This window comes from Lissotriton helveticus, chromosome 1_1, assembly GCF_964261635.1.
Source record: "Lissotriton helveticus chromosome 1_1, aLisHel1.1, whole genome shotgun sequence".
In the NCBI taxonomy this organism is placed as follows: domain Eukaryota; kingdom Metazoa; phylum Chordata; class Amphibia; order Caudata; family Salamandridae; genus Lissotriton; species Lissotriton helveticus.
The window spans coordinates 1674265780-1674286614 of record NC_136057.1 but is presented as its reverse complement, the minus strand read 5'-3'; the positions used below and the strand labels follow the sequence as shown (position 1 = coordinate 1674286614).

The 20835-nt window shown below is 43.4% G+C and overlaps 1 protein-coding gene across 4 annotated transcripts in view; it reads left to right on the top strand.

Moving 5' to 3' along the window:
• OS9 (OS9 endoplasmic reticulum lectin) overlaps positions 1-20835 on the top strand; it is a 270743-nt gene that overhangs the window by 43535 nt on the left and 206373 nt on the right. For all 4 annotated transcript variants that reach the window (XM_078688942.1, XM_078688944.1, XM_078688941.1 and 1 more), the window contains exon 2: positions 20298-20474. In XM_078688942.1, coding sequence (XP_078545068.1) covers positions 20298-20474 — 177 coding nt within the window. The remainder of the gene's footprint in view (positions 1-20297; positions 20475-20835) is intronic.

The window sequence follows — 20835 nt, the reverse complement described above, 5'->3', positions numbered from 1 at the left end:
ACTTGCTCGTTAGCACATTCTTTTACTAAAGTTCTCGGTGAAATCAAAACAATGGCCGCAGGGTTTTGCCCAGGTTGTCATAGGTTTGATTTGTTATGAGAACTCCGTATGCCTTATCAGGGGCTGGAGGAATATCGCTTGTCTAATTAGATCGCAAGTGTTATGACCTAATCAGATAACACGTTCCTGTGCCGTAGTGTGACTGCGTCAGATAACGGTATCTGCATCATGGGGGTTTTCTGCCTCATGGGCTGACTGCTAGTTAACTTGTTGGTTTGTTTAACTAGAATAGGGTCAGGAATAGGGGGATCGATTCAGGACCTATAGGAATACATGACACCCACTCCACACTAACTATGGACATATTTACTAATCTAGGCATAGTATAACATAGTACAACATACTATAGAGTAGTGTGTATACCTTACCACCCCAAAATACATAAATGCATTTTGAAATTTTCAAATATACTGAAAAAAATTGCAGACATATATATATGGTATGCACTCAAGCTGTAGAAAAATGCCAAAGTAATCGCATTTGTATACATTATTGCTTATTTGGTATATGAGAATTACACATGAAATGGTTTCTTACAGAAAAAAGTTTCGAGACCATTCCATCACAGAATAAAATATCTTTATGAACATGCCAGCGGGCAGCTAATGTCTATAAGCTATCTAAAATTTAGAAACCTTAGTTCTCTAAGAATAGTTCTTACTTTAAGCAGAAGATAGTGTCCCGAAAAATATGCAAAAATATTTGGGGCTGCTGGAAAAACTGCTGTCCGTGAACTGGAGCGAAAATGTTCATGTGACTTTATTTTTAAAGTTGAAGGCCGAATTCAGGGAACGCCGTGTGCGAACTTGCTCAAAAGTCTCTATTTCTGTTCGGGTGAGAGCATCATATCATTTAGGCTTTCGAAAAAACTGTCAACAGCTTCCTGGGAAAGTTCCACTAACTCGGAAATAGGTGTAATCATGCATTCTTGCGCATGGTTGTCTCCATTGACATTCTGATTTGCATTACTGACAGAAGGTCGTACCTGTTCGATGCTGCTTTCATCTTGAACTTCACTACCCATCAATCGTAGTGGTGAAGCTTCCACGAATGCCGTCATCAGGATTGGTAGCCTTTGAGGGCAGCACAAAGCATGAACCTTGATCGGGCTCAACAATGTTTCTGCATCCATCGGCGCATCCGATTGTAGCGTCAGACAGGTGTCTAACACGCATTCTTCTCCGCATAGCAGACACCTCAATACAGGTAAAACACATCTTTGCCACATTGGTCGAAATGATAGAAACCAAGTCATGTTCAGGTCTCTAAGCCGGGAGAGTCCCAGGATTTTTGATATCCGGTCCCGGTATCCAATGGCTAGGATTGTTTCTTCCCTTGTCGCAAGAGTTTTGTCTGTGACATGGGTTGCCATAACGAAAAATAAGGACTAAGAATAGGATTCCTGCAATTAGTCCCAGGATCAGGGGAAGTCCGCCAAAAATCGAATGGACGAAATCTGGAAAAATACCCAGTATGGCTTTGAATGGTGTTAATGCCATCGAAAATACTGTCTTAAATACCTTTGAGACCCCATTGGTATCAGAAATATTTAAGATTTCATTCAGGATTTCCACGAAATGTACGGGGGAATTAGTTGATAATAATGTATGTATCTCTGCAGTCGTCCTTGCGACTTGTAGATCATACGTTTCTTTTGATGACGAGAGCCTGGTAGGCGTCTGAAGAAGCACTGTTTTCATTCTGCTTAAAGTATCTATTCGAATAGAAGTAATTTTCAAATCGGGCCATGCCCTTGCCTCCCTGTCTGGGAAGGAGCTGGGGAACAATGTGCGTCCACAGCACTTGACCTTCGCAGTAGTAGTTACTAGATAAGGAGTCCCGGGCATAAGACTACAACATCTGCGGTCTACAATAAGAATGTAACTCCCATTATAGAGTCTTTAAAAGAATGGTTCTATTTCTGTTGCAGGTGCGCCTTGCTGGTGACATGAAAGGTTGTATGAATTCCCTTCACAGGCTCCATGCAAACTAATTCCGTTAAACAGAAGTGTGCCACTCAGTGACATCGCACAATTGTTGCCACTAAGAAACACTTTCTGTCCTTTATTACTGACACATGCATGTGAATAGGGCAGGTTCCATGTTGTTTTAAGGTACCCCTTTCCTAATTTCTCGTACATGCCAGCCTGTATATATTTTTGGCAGTATTGAAACCTGAAGGTTGAGATTGGAATATTTATTATCCCATGTATTATCCATTCATTGACAGGTCGTTCTGACATTGTCATTGGTAATCTTTCTAGTTTTTCAATGCTCAAGATTGTATAATCAGCACCCTTTTGCGCCATACTGATTTGTCTATCAGTAAGGTTAAAGATTTGGAATAGTGACGTTGTGTTGATTAAACGCCAAGGCACATAGCCTGAACGCAGATTTTGTAACGTCCAGCCAAGCTGTACAATAGAACGCAATTGTGACTGACCGTGTTGTAATAGCAGTAAGTCTTGCGATAATATATTGATTGCTGACGACACAATGCTGTCCAAAGAAAAAATTCTGGAGGACAGAGTCATTAACCCATTGTCCACTACAGAAAGTGATTTTTCCAAATTAATACGGTCAATTTCCCGTATTCTCTCTGCTGTTTCAATTTGAGTAACCTTCCAGGCCTCATTGTATGCTGCATATACAGAGGCTGCTATGAAACGCTTTTGACGCTGTTTGCGTGGTCCCAAAGTGAAATCACGCAAGTCAGCACCATCAGTAAGTAAAGTTAGGTGTTGCTTAATTTCTGCCAGTGTGGAAGTTTGTAGCCATTGAAGGCATAATTTGCCCACACTGTAGGTGGTTATTATCCCTGGGTGATGTCTTTGAGGATATCTAGGGTCTGGCCTGGTCATTTTGAACCCCTGCGTTTTGTTCAGGAATCTGTCTTGACAGTTATTAGTATCTGTGGGCCAGATCAACCACTGTTTCCAATCAGGATGTGTTCTGTTTTGGTTTAATATATGGTTTACGTCTATCTCTTCATCTGTATCAGAGTTATTGCTAAACATTATTTGCTTTGGAATAGACGGTTTATTTAAATCTTTGATTTTGGCTAAGCCAAGACAGGTGGTCTGTTGAACAGTGTCATTTAAAAATATCATTTGTTCTGGGATCATGCAGGCTCTAAACAAAGCTTCTATACCCTGTACTTGCCATTCTTTTGTACCCCAAACACTTTTTAATTCAACATTTTTGTCCCAATAATCAAATCCAAAAGTATTCATTTGTTCAAAAAATGAGTCTGAATATAACAATTTTGTGTTGGTTATCATGGTTTTGGTTCCTGTCTTGTTTGACAATTTAAAATAAAATGTTGCAGCATTACTTATGTTAAAACCTGAAAAATATGAATATTTGTCGTAAACGGTTCTTGAGCTCCCTTTTGGAGGTGTTGCACAATGTTCCCATTGATTATAATTTAAAACGTTTCTAGGTTGTGCAGATCTATGTAAAAAGTGGTTACCATAGTGGTTATAGCAATACATACTGTCATAATTTGTAGAACCCTGCAAATAATCATGTTTGGTAAATTTAGCAGACATTACTAAGTCAGACATCATATTATTAATGCTTTCGAAGTCCCAATCATCAGCAAATGAGTTTGGTTTTGCAAAGTCACTCAATGAGATCTTAATTTGGTGTGGATATTTCAGGATCTCGACCGGACCATAAATTTCATAGTCAGTGTTGTCCCAGGCTACCCCACCCGGTATCGGATTGGCTGTGAAGTTGGCTGAAGAAAGTTCTCTTTTCTCGACGTGTGAGGATGTGTGTGGTTTGAGGATCAAGTTGATTTTCTGACTTGCTGTGTCCATTTTAGCATATTTTCCCTCAATGAAGCGTCCCAAAGTAAGTACCATGATGAGCCAAAGTATGAGGATAAATGCACCAAAACCCACCCAAAATTCAATCCATGGAGAAATCAGATATGTTTCTTTCAGTTGTTTCAAAAGTTCCTTAGCTTTATCTGTAAAGGTTTTTGATGATGGCTGTGTCTTTGATTCACTGAAGCCCTCAGAGGAATCATCGAAGTTAATGAAGTAGCCGGATGCAGTTCTGTCAATTGTTCCAATTGGTTCAGGATTTCTGTTTCTTGCATTTTCACTTGGTACTTCATTATAGATTGGTGTGTCTCTGCTAAATGTTTTTATTTGGGTATTCAGAGGTCTTAGTTCTATTGCATTGTTGCATAGTCCTTGTTGTTCTTCTGTAGGCGTTTCGAATGTGATGAACCTCTTCGTTAGGACCTCTGTACTGGTAGCAAACCTTGGTGTTCTGCTACTTATTGGGAGTCCACTTGGCCTACTGTTTGTTATCGGCCACATGTTGTGGTTTTACCAGGTCGATGGATACAACTCGGTTCTCCTTTTTACCAGCAAGTGGCGGTAGTACAACTGATCTTGTCCCGTTGACAGACAAGACAGGAACTGCTTTTCTGTAAGAAGGCCCAAATTCCTTCTTTACCGCGATCTTTTCCCTGACTAGATCCCCGACTTTTGGAATCCAGACAGGTCTTGCTGGGACAGGTGGTGGTTCTTCAGTGGTTGTTGGCTGTTGTTTCAACTTTATGTTGCTCAGGTCTTTTCTTGTTTTGTTTAAGTCCTGCAAAATAGCCAAACGGTCTTTGATATCAAAGGTTTTTTCTTTCACCACTGAAGTCTGACTATCAATGTCAGAGATCATCATCCTAGTTCCAAATAATAATTCGTACGCACTGAATCCCTTCAGAGAATTTCTTGGCAAGTTATTGAGACTACGTTGGACACTTATTAGATGTTTGACCCACCCAGCTCCCGAACCTAATATCCTTTCCGCTATAGATTGCTTTATGCCTTGGTTTTTTCTTTACACCATCCCGTACCCTCAGGAAGGAAGTGAGAAGATTCCCGCTGGGCTATGCTCATTTGGTCATGTTTCCCCTCAGGCTTGAGGGCTAGAGTGGAGACAATGGTCAAACGTAGCATGCTCTTAGCGTATATGCCATTTAGACTCGCAAATCTTTGTATAACAGTCCGGACGTCAGCCGAGTGCTGGTGATCTACATTATAAGTGGAACTAGCCTGTATATGTTAATCGCAACCCTTCCTTTTTACTCCTGATTTTTTCTGGAGTAGAACGACGAGGTATTAAACTGTTTCTTTCCCCACTGCGATCTCTGTTGCAGTTTGGGCAGTTTTTTACAAACATGGTATGACGCAGGCTCATGCCTGGCCACCAGTACCTTGATTGTAATTCTTCCAGAGAATCTTTTAGTTTAAGGTGTCTGAGACCCTCGCCCATATGTGCGTCTGCGATTAACAAGTTTCTCCTGTCCATGTTTGGAATCACCCTATCCCCCACTCCAGGGATTCGAGCAAAAGGGACGGAGTTTGCATCGATTAAGTATGTATAATTGAGTGGATAGTTGATCGGTAATGCCGAGCAGTCGCCTTTTGATGACGTTTTCACCGCCAGCACTGTTTCACCGTCAATGTATTTTAATGTACGCTTTTTTCGAACTACGGGAGCCGATTTAGTGGCTGCCGCTGCGGCTGTTTCAGCCAATGAATTCCCTACAACGTGAACGCCATCACGCTGATGACTCAGTGAGTGAGTCACGTGAGTCTTTGGTAGTTCTTTTTGTAAAAGAGCTATTTGTTCCCAGAGCAGTTTCTGCTTTATTGGTGCATCTGTGTCATCTTTGTAACCTTTTTGAATCCATGTCTGCAAATCGCTGTTATATGATTTGACGCAGTAATATGAATCTGACAATATAAGTGTCGGGAATTCGCGATCCGCATTATCTAGCGCCATTTTCAAAGCTAATATTTCAGTTTGTTGTTCTGAATTAGTTTCTACTGAGTGTGTCTTTGTTAATAGAGGTTTTAGTTTACCTCCGCGCCACACTTCTTTTGTAATCTCACATGTGGGGTTGTATGCTTGTTCTCCCCAAACGGAGGGTTGAGCATGTCCGTCTGTATAGATTACACAGGCGTAATGTCGTAAAGGCAGAATGTCGATTGGCAGAGGATATGTTTCTTCATATACTAGATTTTTCAATTCTTCTAGTTCTTAGAAAATTATCAACCAGGCTATACTTGATAATTCATATCCTACGTACAAGACTGTTAGATGGGCAATTCTGGATTTTTTTAAATTGAATTTGTAACCCTCTGCTGCGAACCCAAGTATTATGGTGTTCACTCTCTTCAAGTGAGTCTCCAAGTCATCATCTGTTAAGTAAATGTCATCGACATAAGATAATGCTTCATCATCATATAGTTGTAGTAATTCTGTTACTCTCGCTGAGAATACCCCCGGACTGTTCTTGTACCCCTGGGCTAACCGACAGAATTGTTTTTGAGTGCCATTTACTGAGAATGCAGTTAAATATCTGCTCTCTGGTGCTATGTTTTGACAAAAGAATCCATTAGAGATGTCTAAGGTTGTTTTGTATTTTTTGCGCACTATGTTATTCATTAGTGCAGCACTGTGTGAGTTTTGCACTGCAAAAGTTTTGCAACATGTGTTAAGGTATCGGTAATCCAAAACTAGACGATATGAATTGTCTGGTTTGGAGACCGGAAACAAAGGATTGTTCATTTGTGAGGTGCAAGTTTCAATCACCCCCTGGTATTCTAGCTGATCTAGTATTTCATTTACCTGTTTTTTAGCTTCTTGCTTAATTGGGTACTGCCTTTGTGCAGTAGGTTGTGATTTTAACTGGATTTTGTGAGGAGGAGAATCCTCATCCCATCCTACATGATTTTTATATAAAGCAGGTGCTAGAGCCACTGCCCACTTTCTAGCAAGTGTGTATTTTTTATGAATTGGAATTTGATTTGAGAAGGCAGGCATAATTACTTCTTCGCCATGAGGGCACTCCCTGACAAACTCTGGTGGCCAGTCTTTTTCAGCTAGAAGGATGTCATAACCCTTGGAGAGGTTATCCCAAAATAGTCCCCTTATTTTCCTAGTCTTATCTCCCTCTATACGTAATGTTATCTCGTATATCTTGTGAGGTTTGCTAACCCTGGTGTCTGCAGTTTCCACTTGAAGATATTCATTCGTGTCCACTGTCTCCAGATGATTCATAAGGACTTTGCGAGCTATGCTCACTTCTGCTGCGCTGTCTAGCATTGTCTGAGCCCACTCTCCGTTTTTCAGTTGTGTCCTCAGTATTCTCGGCATTGTTAACTACCTTGATACTGGCTACCTTCTTTTTTGGAAATTGTAATTTCTTTTTTAGTTGAGCAGGTTCCTTGTCTTTGGACTTGGCGTGCTCTTCTCTTTGTTCTGATCGTCCTCTTCTTTCCGATTTCTGCGAGGAAGTCTGAAAAGATTGAGAGGGACGCGTATCAATGTCTTGATATCTATCAGGTTTTTTTTATATTATCCCTATTTCTAAGGTTATATCTTTTCCCAGAGGGGTCACTCTGGGGTGACCTGTGTCTTTTGTTCGGAGATTTCTCTCTTCGCCTAGGAGACCTTCCTCTGGACTGGAATTTCTTTTCTTTAGGATTGGATTGTTTGTTTCCATCCCAGTTCTTTTTTGGTGAATTATTATTAAAAAATATTTTTTCTGGACTTGTAGTCAGTTGCGGTTTTACTGGTATTCCACCTAAACTATCTCTACCTAGTTCCTCATAGGATTTTTCTATGATTCTGGCAATTTCAGCTGGTTGGTCTGCTATATCTGTCTCTTTTAACCTCTGGCGGATCGCCACGTTGGCTGCTTCACCTTTTATGTTGGCTAATAATATAGCCGAGACCTGCTTGAAGTCTTTCAGTAATTTCATACCAAGAGTTAAAGCGGGTTCTGGACCGTATTCGTCTTGAATTTGTTTTAGCACATCTGGTATCACCGAAATGGATGGAACACCGTGCGTTTTTGTGTAGATGGAAGCAAAGACTGTACCCCAAGTATCACAGTCCTCTATGTGTGGTGCGATTCCCATTGGGAGACAGATAGTCAGAATCCTGTGTTTTTCTAGCGGGGTGGTGTCAGGAAACACCGCCTCTATTTGGGTAATTTTCTGTGCCAACCAGAATGGTATTTGTTCCCGTTTAGCCGGTACTTTACCTAGGCAGGATTGGATGTTCTGTGGTGTAATTTTATTTGTGTTCCCCTGGTGAGGGGTCAGCTGTGGAAGTTTAATCGCTGGCTGAATTGTTGAAGTCCGCATCACATACTGAACTAATTGTCTATGAATTTTTATTAATTGTTTTAGCTGTGTTAACAGCTCTGCTGCAGACATCCCATTGATGTCTGGATGTGGTGTGTATCCGGCTAGGACCGGCCATGTTGCTCCTGGTCTACCTAAAGGACCGAGCCTGGTGATGTGATTATTATGTTTTAGGGCGCCATCAAATAAGAGCAAATGCTCTTGGAATTTGAGTGGTACTTCCACCTCCTCGAAAGGAGTGTACTCATTAGGAGGTTCCTCTATTTTGTAATAGTGGAAGTACTTTGTTACAGCATTTGCTGCTGGAAAATGTATCCATGAATAATATACCTCTGTCTGCCGATATTCGTATGCCTCAATTACGAATATGACTGTGCCACCTCTAGGTGTCAGTCCATTTTCTATAAGTTTCAAGGTTATAGATTTTCTTTTAATGACCGGGATGAGTATTATATCCGGGTCTGCATTTTGTAGTGCAGTATCAGCTTCTGCTATGTCAGCTGCTAATCTAACTGCCTCTCTTTCTTCATCACTGTCTGTCATTTTACTGACAGGATGGTTATTTTGTTTGTTTGCAGATCAGGTTTCTTATGGAAACAAAGATTAGATGCACAATATTTTGGAACTGTTTATCCTTCAACGTTGACTATACCAAGAACCATACATAGGAGTTCCCTCCTGCGAGGTCTGGCGGATATAACCTTTCACCCACTCCAGACGTCTTTGGAGTATTGTGGGAAAAGGGGTCTGAGTGAGAAAGCACGACTGAGTTACTCTAAATGTCTTACGTTAGTTTTATCGCCCTTTCCAAACGCGTTGGGCGCCATGTAGTGTAGTTCCTATCTTCCCAATAGGCTCTGCGCATTGGAATAATACCTACAGCAGTAAAGGCCTAGGCCAGACGTTAACTAGGTCTACTACTGTCGATACTAGACTTAAAGTTTTGGGTTTGCCAGCTTAGCTCAGAGTTCACTAGAAACTTTCTCGAATGTTCAAGGAGGAATTAACTTCCCTGATTAGACAAGAAGGGATTTAGTTTCTGACAACCATAGAACATGACAACTTTGCTCTCCCCTAATCAAGAGTCAATCTCGAGAGTCGTGTGAACAAAAGGCAAATTATTTTACTCAGTCAGTACGTGCATTCTTAGTCTCATCAGAATGTAGAGAAAAGGAAGAGACGGGCGTGTTCAATAAAAAGGTGTTATTTATTGATCAGTCTCTTTTCTCATACAAGAGAAATGGATCGATATTATTGCAATACTTATAGTTAAGTAAAGTGCATACATTAAAAGCAATAGTATAAAATAATACTGTAAAAACATTGATATGGTTTCTAAGCCATAAGATGTTTTAAAATGAATAAAATATATTATATACACATATACATTTGACTAAACGTACTCAACTGGTGTTTCTAGATACGCCTACCCCGTGTACCTGACCTAAGTCTAATACGTGGGCGGGAATAGATAGTTACAGTTTAAGTTAAGTTTGTTTTTGCCAAGTGAATAACTAAAGAATTCTCTGTGAGGGGTTATTCAGTTCTGTACCTGGAATTTAGGATGAATGAGGAATGGTATCTCTCTCTCTGGTCTCGATATTCCAGGCTGCCTGCGAGGGCTACCCGGAAACGCCGGTGCTGGATTCTCGGCAGGAGAAAGCAGCGCGTCTCTCAGCGCGTCAGAAAGGCGGGGCTGCGCCAGCGGGGTCTGCTCTGCTCTTCGCTTCGGCAAGTATGGCTGCTCCGTCTCGTCACCACGCGTGTGTTTGCATATGGCAAGATCGGTAATATTTATACCTTTAAGGTGCCGAGATTGACGTAAGGATGGACATAGATACGTCAATAAAGATGTCATACGACTTGCTCGTTTGCACATTCTTTTACTAAAGTTCTCGGTGAAATCAAAACAATGGCCGCAGGGTTTTGCCCAGGTTGTCATAGGTTTGATTTCTTATGAGAACTCCGTATGCCTTATCAGGGGCTGGAGGAATATCGCTTGTCTAATTAGATCGCAAGTGTTATGACCTAATCAGATAACACGTTCCTGTGCCGTAGTGTGACTGCGTCAGATAACTGTATCTGCATCATGGGGGTTTTCTGCCTCATGGGCTGACTGCTAGTTAACTTGTTGGTTTGTTTAACTAGAATAGGGTCAGGAATAGGGGGATCGATTCAGGACCTATAGGAATACATGACAACACCAACGACGACGAGACACGCAAGATCATGAACTCCATCCACTCAGGATCTCCGTCAGACCCATGCCCACACCACGTATTCAACAAAGCAGACGCGGCCATCGCACCCCAACTACGGAAGGTCATCAACATCTCCTTCGAAAAAGCAACATTTCCGGAAAGCTGGAAGCACGCCGAAATCAAAGCCCTCCTCATAAAGCCCAAGGTGGACCCCAAGGACCTCAAGAACTTCCGACCCATCTCCCTGCTCCCGTTCCCAGCAAAGGTCATCGAGAAAATCGTCAACATTCAAATGACCCGCCACCTCGAAGACAACAACATCCTGGACCCGTCCCAATCGGGATTCAGACGAAACCACAGCACCGAGACAGCCCTCATCGCCGCCACAGACGACATCAGACGCCAACTGGACAACGGCGAAACATCAGCCCTCATCCTCCTGGACCTGTTAGCCACATTCGACACGGTCTGCCACCGCACCCTAAAGACACGCCTCCAAGAAGCAGGAATCCAAGAGAAGGCCCTTAACTGGACCACGTCCTTCCTCTCCGGCAGAACCCAGAGCGTCCGCCTTCCACCTTTCCGGTCAGAAGCCACCGACATCATCTGCGGCGTCCCCCAGGGCTCATCCCTCAGCCTGACGCTGTTCAACATCTACATGGCCCCCCTCGCTCAAGTGGCCCGCCACCACAACCTCATCATCGCCGACGACACCCAGCTCATCCTCTCCCTCACCAAGGACCCCCACACCGCCAAAACCCACATTCACGAGGGCATCAAGGCCATCGCCGACTGGATGAGGAGCAGCCGTCTGAAACTGAACTCGGACAAGACGGAGGTCCTCATCCTCGGACCCACCCCCTCAGCCTGGGACGACTCCTGGTGGCCGACCGCTCTAGGGACAGCACCGACACCAACCGACCACGCACGCAACCTAGGATTCATCCTCGACTCCTCCCTCTCCATGTCCAAACAAGTCAAGGCCGTCTCCTCCTCCTGCTACAACACCCTACGCTTGCTCCACCGGATCTACAAATGGATCCCGACCGAAACAAGAAGAACAGTGACACAGGCCCTCATCAACAGCAGACTGGACTACGGCAACGCACTCTACGCAGGAATCTCCAGCCAAACACCAACGGCGACTGCAACGCATCCAAAACGCCTCTGCCCGACTGATCGTCAACGCCCCCCCGCCGCAGCCACATCACCCCCCTCCTGAGAGACCTGCACTGGCTCCCCATCGACAAAAGGATCACCTTCAAGCTCCTCACCCACGCACACAAAGCACTCCACAACGCCGGACCAGCCTACCTGAACAGCAGACTCAGCTTCTACACCCCCACCCGCCAGCTCCGCTCCGCCAGCCTCGCCCTCGTAGATGTCCCCCGCATCCAACGCACGACCGCCGGTGGCAGATCCTTCTCTTACCTCGCCGCCAAAACCTGGAACACCCTCCCAACCCACCTACGCCAGACCCAAGACCTACTCGCCTTCAGAAGACTCCTCAAGACCTGGCTCTTCGAGCAGTGGCGCCCCCCCTTCCCTCAGCGCCTTGAGACCCTCACGGGTATGTAGCGCACTTTACAAGTACCATGATTGATTGATTGATTGATTGTGAGCAAGGGACTCACGTCTGAGCATACCCTGCCAACTTATGGCAAACAAAGCGGTACAAAAGGGGGTGCTGATGGACAGAGCATCTGAACTAATCAAACACTCCCACCCAGTCAACAGATCTGGGTTTAATCCATCACCGTTCTTTAGCCCACTCTGCCACCCCAGTTCAGACATGGCCATATGCAAATCAGTCTGACCCTGTGCCTCATGGGAACAGTCCAGCCCGAACTGCCAAGCCATGCCTTCCTTGGACCGGAAACAAGCTTCCTAGGACCGGTTTCTGGCATTTCAGCCGTCTTCAGCCAGGCTTGCTTGAATCCAGTGGCAAAGTGAACAAGGGACTCGCGTCTGAGCATACCCTGCCAACTTATGGCAAACAAAGCGGTACAAAAGGGGGAGGTGATGGATGTAGCATCTGAACCAATCAATCACTCACACCCAGTCAACAGATCTGGGTTTAATTCATCACCAAAGTGAGTGGGATAACGCCTCAGAGTGTTTCTCCGATTACCCTGTGTACCCCGCTGATACCATTAATTTGGATTGAAGTCTATACAATATGAAGTCAAGATAAAGACTGTTAAATTGGATTATACCGATTTATATGCGCCCTGACGAAGGAATTCAGGACCAAGGCTTCCTGTCCGAAACGCGCGTCGGCGTTTGTTTGTGTTGTTAAAAAGAAATTTCTCTTCTTCCTTTTTGTACATATTTACTGTATGCCTTTATAGTGTGTTAACTTTATTTTCAATTGTGTATGTTTTTGAGTTGGTCCAAACTGGTGGGACTGTGGTGTATTTGAGTGGTGTGAATGAGCTGAATATATTGAGATGAGTGATGGATGTATAAATTGGTCTCGTGGGGTACATATTTAACATATTAGTTTATATATGATGAATATCTATTTGTGGATTGTTTTGATTTATTAGGAATCTGTGTAAAATAATTAAAGAATTGATATATTTTTCTAAATATTTCAATGTGTGGGGCAATGTATTTGTTTCAATTTATCTAGGATATATTACCAATGTTTAAAGAAATTGCCTGAGAGAGGTTCTGTTCTTGTATTTGCGTTTTCACTGCCAGCCTCACTGAGTATCTGTTTCCAGGGTCCCTCTTTTGTTCTTGTAGTGCCGTTTTCACATACCCCTTAATGACGATTGCGCCCCCACAAACTGGCCGCCTGCTTCAGCTCATGAGGTTGGGGAAAGAAACCCCTTCAGACCACGCTGTTGGGGGGTGGGACACTACCACTGATGATATTGCCGGGGTCGCAGGAGACTGCACGACACAACACAACACAGGTGACCCAGAATCTGCAAATCAGAGTAATATCCTAAGAAGTCTCTACTTCATCTTACCGTTTGCACCAGTTTTATCCTCCGGGGCGACCCACCCAGGTATGGACGGGGTCCAAACTCGCAATCTTCAGTTCACGGGTGCGCATGCAACAGTAATATGTGCCTGCAACAATACCTGCAACTTCCATTCGCCGCGACACAGGGCCCGGCCGGTGACCCGACAGGCCGCATTTCTTAAAACAAAGCTGCTCGGAGTGCATGCCCACATCGTCTCCCACCCCCAGGCGACAAAACAAGCAGGACTAGACCCAGCGTCTCAAACCATCCAACCGAGCCGGGGCTCAGTTCACTTACCCAGGGAAATAATCCTTACCACAGCACTTCCCAAGGTCTGGTAGAAGAATAGCAAACAGTGTTGCTGCAGGGCAAGGGACAAATAGCATAGAACCTGTGACTAAGGCATTTGTGGGAAACTGTTGTCATCCCATATTCCTATGGATGGGATTAGTAGCGGAAATTCAAAATATTGCTGTTGAAGTCAAATTACAACTATACCCCCCTGGGTATTCAAGAAAGACCTGCCCTACATTCAGAAATCCTGTTCTATAATATGTGCTGGAAGCACAGCTTCTGTACTGCGATTAGTGGTCTTTGATTTCTTTCCTCAGATATTGATGCACACAGTGTTTGTTCTCTCAAATCGTCTTCGTTGTTAGATCTTGGCAGATTCATTCGTCTTTTTTGGCTATCTGTAGCTCCTATCTACAGCAAATATGCCTACACCATTGGAGGCAGACAAACATGAGCAAGAGTCTAAATTTACTGGATGGGTTGGATGGATGGGTGTAGCTTGAGCTTCAATTACTGCCTGCCGAGGCCTCTGCCCATTCCAGCCGTGCCTGTCTAGGTAGGCACAGCTTATCTTTTGCTCCTGCGGTGGTTCCTGAGACGGGGAAGCAGGCCATGGTGGTCCCATTACTAAAAAAACGTCGCTGGACCCTGCTAAGCTGGAAAACCTTCGCCCCATCTCTCTCCTTCCATGGGTAGCTAAGATTGCCGAGGCTCACGTTAATAACATCTTAACTTGGTACCTCAATAGTATAGCACCCTGGATCTCTCCCAGATGGTTTCTGCCCTGGCCACAGCATGGAGACTACTTTCTTGTCTGTTTCCGAACACCTGCGGACCGTTCTGGACACAGGGCACACGGCGGCACTGATATTGCTAGATCTCAGTGCCACATTTGATACGGTTTCCCATAACATTCTTTTATGCTGTTTAGAGGAGGCAGGTGTTGTTGGCTTAGCCTTGGAATGGTTTAGATCTTTCCTGTCAGGGAGAACATTCCGAGTGTCCGCCCGCCATTTCCCTCAAGTGTCCAGTGCATTGGGCAGGGGGTGCCTCAGGGTTCTGCTCTGAGTCCTGTACTTTTGAATCTGTACGTTCAACCCCTGGCTGCGGTGGCTAGGGACAAAGGCCTTACTAGGGTCTCCTACACCGACAACAAGCAGCTGGTGGTGGACCTCTCTGACGCTATGCAGGACGCTTCCAAGTTTAGAAGTGGTCTGGCGGCTGTCGCGGAGTGGATGAACTCCAACTGCCTTCAGCTTAATGGTAATAAAACCGAGGTGGTGTTGGTGGGGAAAGATAGGAGCCTGTGGAGTGAGCAATGGTGGCCTTCCACTCTTGGCAGCATGCCTAACCCCAAGACAGTGGTTAAAAACTTAGGGGTTTGGATGGACTCCTCCCTCAGCTTCCAAGACCACACCAAGAAGGTAGCTGGTACTTGTTTCGGTCTTCTTCGTGGACTTAGACCCCTGTTGGGTTTCTTTGAACACCTACTAGTCAGCTGATAGTCCAGGAGGCGATTTTATCGAGACTTGATTATGCCAGCTCGCTCCTTCTCGGAGCTAATCAGGCTGAGGTGGTGCACTTCCAGCGAGTCCAAAACGCAGCTGCCAGAGTCTTGTTGGGGCTCCCACGTAGGTGCGCTTCAGCTGGTGCTATTCGATAACTACACTGGTTTCCCATTGCTAAGCGAATTGAATTTCAGGTCCTTTGTCTATCTTTTTTAATTCTTAAATTCGCGTCTCCCGGGCTTTTGGCCAATTTGCTGACACCTTATGTTCCTGGACGCCAGCTGCGCTCCCTGGAGCAACATTTGGCCGTGATTCCCTGAGTGAAGTGTCTCCGTATCGGTGGGCGGTCTTTTCGTTGTTTGGCAGCTAAGCTATGGAACTCGCTGCCCCTCCATATTCGCAGTATGGATAGCCTGCTGACCTTTCGCAAAGCTATCAATACCTATTTTTTTTCCTGCCATCTAATTCTGCCTCTTTCTGCCTTCTTTCTTTTGCTTTTCCATCCAGTTTCTTAGTCTCTGTCCCCCCACTGCTAGCGCCGGGACGCCTCTTTGCTGAGGCAGCTGCGCGCTTCATAAACTTAGTTAACATAACATAACTTGCTGCAGCCCAACCAGGGTCTGAACGACCGCAAAAGGGCAGTGACAAGTTTGGATAGCTCTGTGCATTTCCTATTGAGTAGAGCAACCCCCTCGCAGCACAACCTTTTGAACCTGTCTGTGATGTAAAGCACAAATGACCTGCTTTCTGTCCTGAGTTGGCAAAGACCAAGGGTCATTAATATCTCCCTGCTGAAAGGTGTGGCATAACCTGTTGAAATACCTCTGTATAATGATGGTTGAAATGCATTCACAGACCACTATGTGGTCCAAGATACTGCATGTTATTTGACAACAAACACTTGTCGTATGCAGTTCCATAGTCGAAAATGTGAGGGACACTTCCTCTGTTCCGGGCTTTAAGTTAAAAAAACTTGAAGGCTGGGTACAAGAGTTTGCCCTAAGTCCATTATGTAGCTAGGACCGCCAGCTGAGGTAAGAAAAAAAAAAACACCCTCTCCTTATGAATGACCTATTTCTTCCCAAGGAGACTGTCCCAGAGCCTGATCACCCACACGGTTGGCATTCTCTGTTGTGACTTGTATGCGGGATACAATGATTGTTCTTCTGTGCCATGGCATCATCCCCATCCTGATCCATTCCATCCCCTGGGCTTTGGAGCAAACCACTGGCAGAACATAATGGCAGTTTGGGCAACCTGCTTAGTGACAAAACCATATGGCTGTCCATATAATTTACCATTTCGTAGGTGTGACTTTGGCTCAGGATTAAACAGTATCTGTCACATTGAATAGGTTGTATGACATTACCATGCGTAATTATTTTTGTTTGTCTATTCAAAAGAATGTGGTGCAATACTGCTACCTACTGTTAAAATGCCTGGTAAAGTCTTGCGTTGTGAAGACTTGCGTGCCAACAGTCTTCATGATGTTAAAAAGCGTGGAAAATGTAATACAAAGTAAAAACTTCGTAGTAAAGGCTGTTTCCCAAAATTGGTGACATGGCTATTAGTTGCCTGTTATGTATGGATGATGTGATGATAATGGATTTAACCCCAATTGGTTTACACATCCGCTAACGACTTTGATGAAGTATGCAGAAGACCATTTCTTGAAAATAAATACATCAATAAGTAAAATTCTGACATTTTGTAAAAAAAGGTGCGAGAATTGGGTGGGGGGTTCAATTGGCAATTAGGGGAAGACTAATTGGAAAAAGTAGAATTGTATTCTTTCCTGAGTAAGATCTTCTCTAGTAGTGGGCAGGATGACTGTCTTGTAAACCATTGCTCACATACGGCCTTATTCCAGGCAAATGCCCTAAATAGACTCTATAAAACATGTGGAAAATTTCACTTTCGTCACCTTTTGTCAGTCTATAGGGTAAAAATTCCTCCCTCTTTGTTACGCTTGTTAGGTGTTGGATATGAGACTTTGGCGATTCTTTGCGGTAATAGAAGGTCTAATTTTTCGTCAGATTTGTTATTTGAATTCTTTAGCAGCCCCTCATGCCATCATACTTTTGGGGATTAGACTATTCTCAATTTTCACTTATGCAATGTCTGCTCTTCTGAGATGGGGAAATTCCCTTCTGGGCAAAGAGGTGAGAACTCTTTGTGAGACACTTAAATGAAAAATTCTAGTTCTCCAAAAAGAGAAGAGTGCTTTTTTTTTAGGTCCTTTGTGTTGGCTAAAGAAACCTTTGGGATTTACTTGTAACGAAGTATATAAAAAAATCCCTACATAAAATAAGCCAGGACAGAGGCAATGCTGGCAGCTAAATCGGCAAAATAAGGTAGTGTAGGAGAGCAAACTCATGGGGGGGGGACCCAAGCTTATCTAACTTGGAATCTCCCTCATGGGGTCTGAAGATTGATCTTATTGTTGAGAATGGATTTGCTCCCCCTACGTGTTATCTCGGGTATTTGGGATAAAGTCCGAAAAAAGAAGAGATTATGTGAGTTATGTCCTGTGATGCATTATGCACGTCGTCCCTTTCTAAGGCCAGTGTTTCTTAAATATAATATTTGATCAGTATTAGAGGCCCGTAAGCGGCTAATGTTTCCACCTAATGAAATGGTTTGCGCCAAGATCTTCCAATTTTTTAATTTGTATTTGAATTTGTACTAATGACGTTGTATATTATTGTGATGTACTTGGTATATTTTTTTCCATTTTATGGAACTAGAATGTATAAATTACTTTATCTTTATATTTTGTATAATTGATATTATGTTATGTGGACCTCCATCGGAGTTCCATATCATAGATAAATAAATTGAAATTTAAGGCAGTAGGTGGGACAAGTAAATTCCTTTATAGGATGTGTAAATTTCTGTATCAGTTGGTCCTTTGGGCAAGTAGAGTTTTTTTTATTTTTTTAATCCACACTTACAGCAATGTATCACAAATGGATCCATGCAACAGAAAATCCTGTAAATCTGAAACCCACATTTGGTGGAACATTGTTCTCTGGGACATTGAAGGACAACCATCCTCAAATTCCAGTTGGATAAACATCCTTAAAACACAGATTTATTTTCCTAATGGCTTCTCTCTTCAGTCTTTGTGTTAACACCCTCCCCATCACATCTTGAATCTTCCCCTCGCCCCCAGGACAATCATTTATGACCTACTGCATGTACTTTGCTGCCATCTCTGGGTACCCAGCACGCCCCCCCCTTTTTTTTTTTTAGCTTAGGCTGCTGCCACAGGTTTATCCACCACCAGCCCCTGGAGTTTATCTGCACAGTTTCCTCTAGGGTGTTACGACGATAGAGGCGATATAAGATGCAGATAAAGGCAGCATAGCAGGAGTACTTTTCTTTGTTTGGCTTGGACACATGTTCCTCTCATAAGATTCTGAATAGCTCACAATTAAACAGTACCTCCCAATCCTATTCTCAGGGGTCCATACCAGATTTAAAAGTAAGAGGAATCTGCAGCTCACTATGGATTTATAGAAAGTGCTGATTCTCTATATACCTCCTCAGAAGGCCACCTCTCATGATAGATCTTGCAGAGTGCCACAGGTAACGGGTTGCACCAGCTCTGCTGCTTGTGATCTAGGTTTGTGCTTTACAGATACCACTTGCATACATACCTGCACACCCCATGCTACCACTAGGGGACCAAGAGACCACATTGCAGTTGAGGAGTCATGTGTGCCATAGAGGATACCTGAAGACCAGCGGAAAGGGATCAGTCCTATTCCGCTGTATACTTTCCCCTGTTTTTTCATCATACTAAACCCATCCGCTCTTCTTAGACTGGAATCCCATTACAACTGGGCAATTTGTGTAGCATGTGGCCTTAGGAAAGAACTCTTAACTTGGTTGGCTGGCCAGGAAATACCAGATCAAATTTAGAGCTATATGTTGGTTCTGTAACTTCATCAATGACAACTCACCATGTTACCTTACCAATCAGTTCCTTAAGCTAAAGAATGCACTGCACTCAGCAAGAGACCTTACTAGGTCGAAAACTCCTTTGAATGCCACCTTCTCAAGGAATGAACTACCAGTGCATCTCTGTTCAACTTTAATGATGTCAAATAATAACTGAAAATCGTTTGTTGCATTTTTCACTTTAAGGAGTTTAGTCTGGGGATCAAGCTGAATTTAAGACACCCGTTGAAGGCTCTTACTTACTAATGTTAGTTATTCAGTTCGATCTTTTTTATATTTATTTTTAGTTGTACATATTATTTTATTCTGTGTTATGAGATTTATTCTCGGTGTGCCTTTTTGTTTCTGAACGTCTTTGAGCTTGCAATATTTTGTGCATTTTTGCATGTTATAAATAAAAGAAAAATGAAAAACATAAAATAACTTACTGTTATCGACTCAGACAACCAATGTACCCTAGGTGAGTTTGGTCTTCTCGCTGTATCTATCCCCATATGAAAAGAGTGAAGGATTATAAAGGCGGCAGTGAACGTTTGGCCTCAGATGTAAAGTTGTTATACTTTGCTGAGTACCTAAGTGGACAGGCAGGCTTGTGATTAAGAAATGTAGAAGCATTTTGTATAACAGCAGTTCTTAATCTCTTTACTTCTGTGGACCCCTATTTCATCATTATTGGAATCCGGGGGCCCCCCACGCAGTCAATATTGGAAGCAAACGATTCCCAGCCTAAACCATTTCTTTGGTTTTAAACCGCAAAATAGAAAAATAAAAAGGCAAATACACACCAAACACATGCTCAAATATTGAAATATTTTGTTTAATTCAGAATCAAATCTAGGGCAAGGTTTTCAATGTTTTCATTTGCTTCCTTATTTGTATATTCGTTATTAATTTGAATGTATTCATTTTAATGTTAATTTTATACTGACCCCCTGATTAGGGCTCGCGGACCCCCAGGTGTCCTCTGACCACAGGTTAGGAACCACTGTGTAGAATGAAGCCAGTGTTCCTGCCACAAAAAACGTGGTATACTTCTTGGATAGCAACTTATAGCAGTTTCTGTTTTCATCTATTCTTGACCTTTCCCAATTCCTCTTTTCTTTTCTTTTTTTATAGAGTAAATCCGACGATATAGTTCTAGTTTCCTCAAAGTACAAGCAGAAGTATGAGTGCCGACTTCCGGCACTGGCTGTGAAGTTCCACCAGGACCGGGATGAAGACCAGCAGAGTTACTCAGGACAGGGCATCTCTGACTTGCTGAAGCCGATGGAAACCGCTCCATGCCTGATCAAGGTAATGATAACACAGTATAAGTCTTGTTACATGTTCGTGACCTTAAACTTCTTATATCTGATATAGAATTCTAAATGCAGATTCCTTACCTTAAAGTTATTCCCAGGCGTCAGACTGAATCAGGAAATATTTCGCGAGAAGTACTCCTGCGGTGGCGCAGTCCACGTCGTGCCTATGTAGGCCCCAACCCAGCACGCTGACATCAGTTCTTTTCTTTCCATCCCAATCGTTACAGATCCAGAGAGAGCTACCCCCAGTAATTTACCTTTTTCGACTTTTTGTTGGCATTTTTAAGACTCTTCTCCTGGTGTGGCAGGAATGTCCTTTAGAAAAGCTGGCTTCAATCCTCCCGGCACCTGTT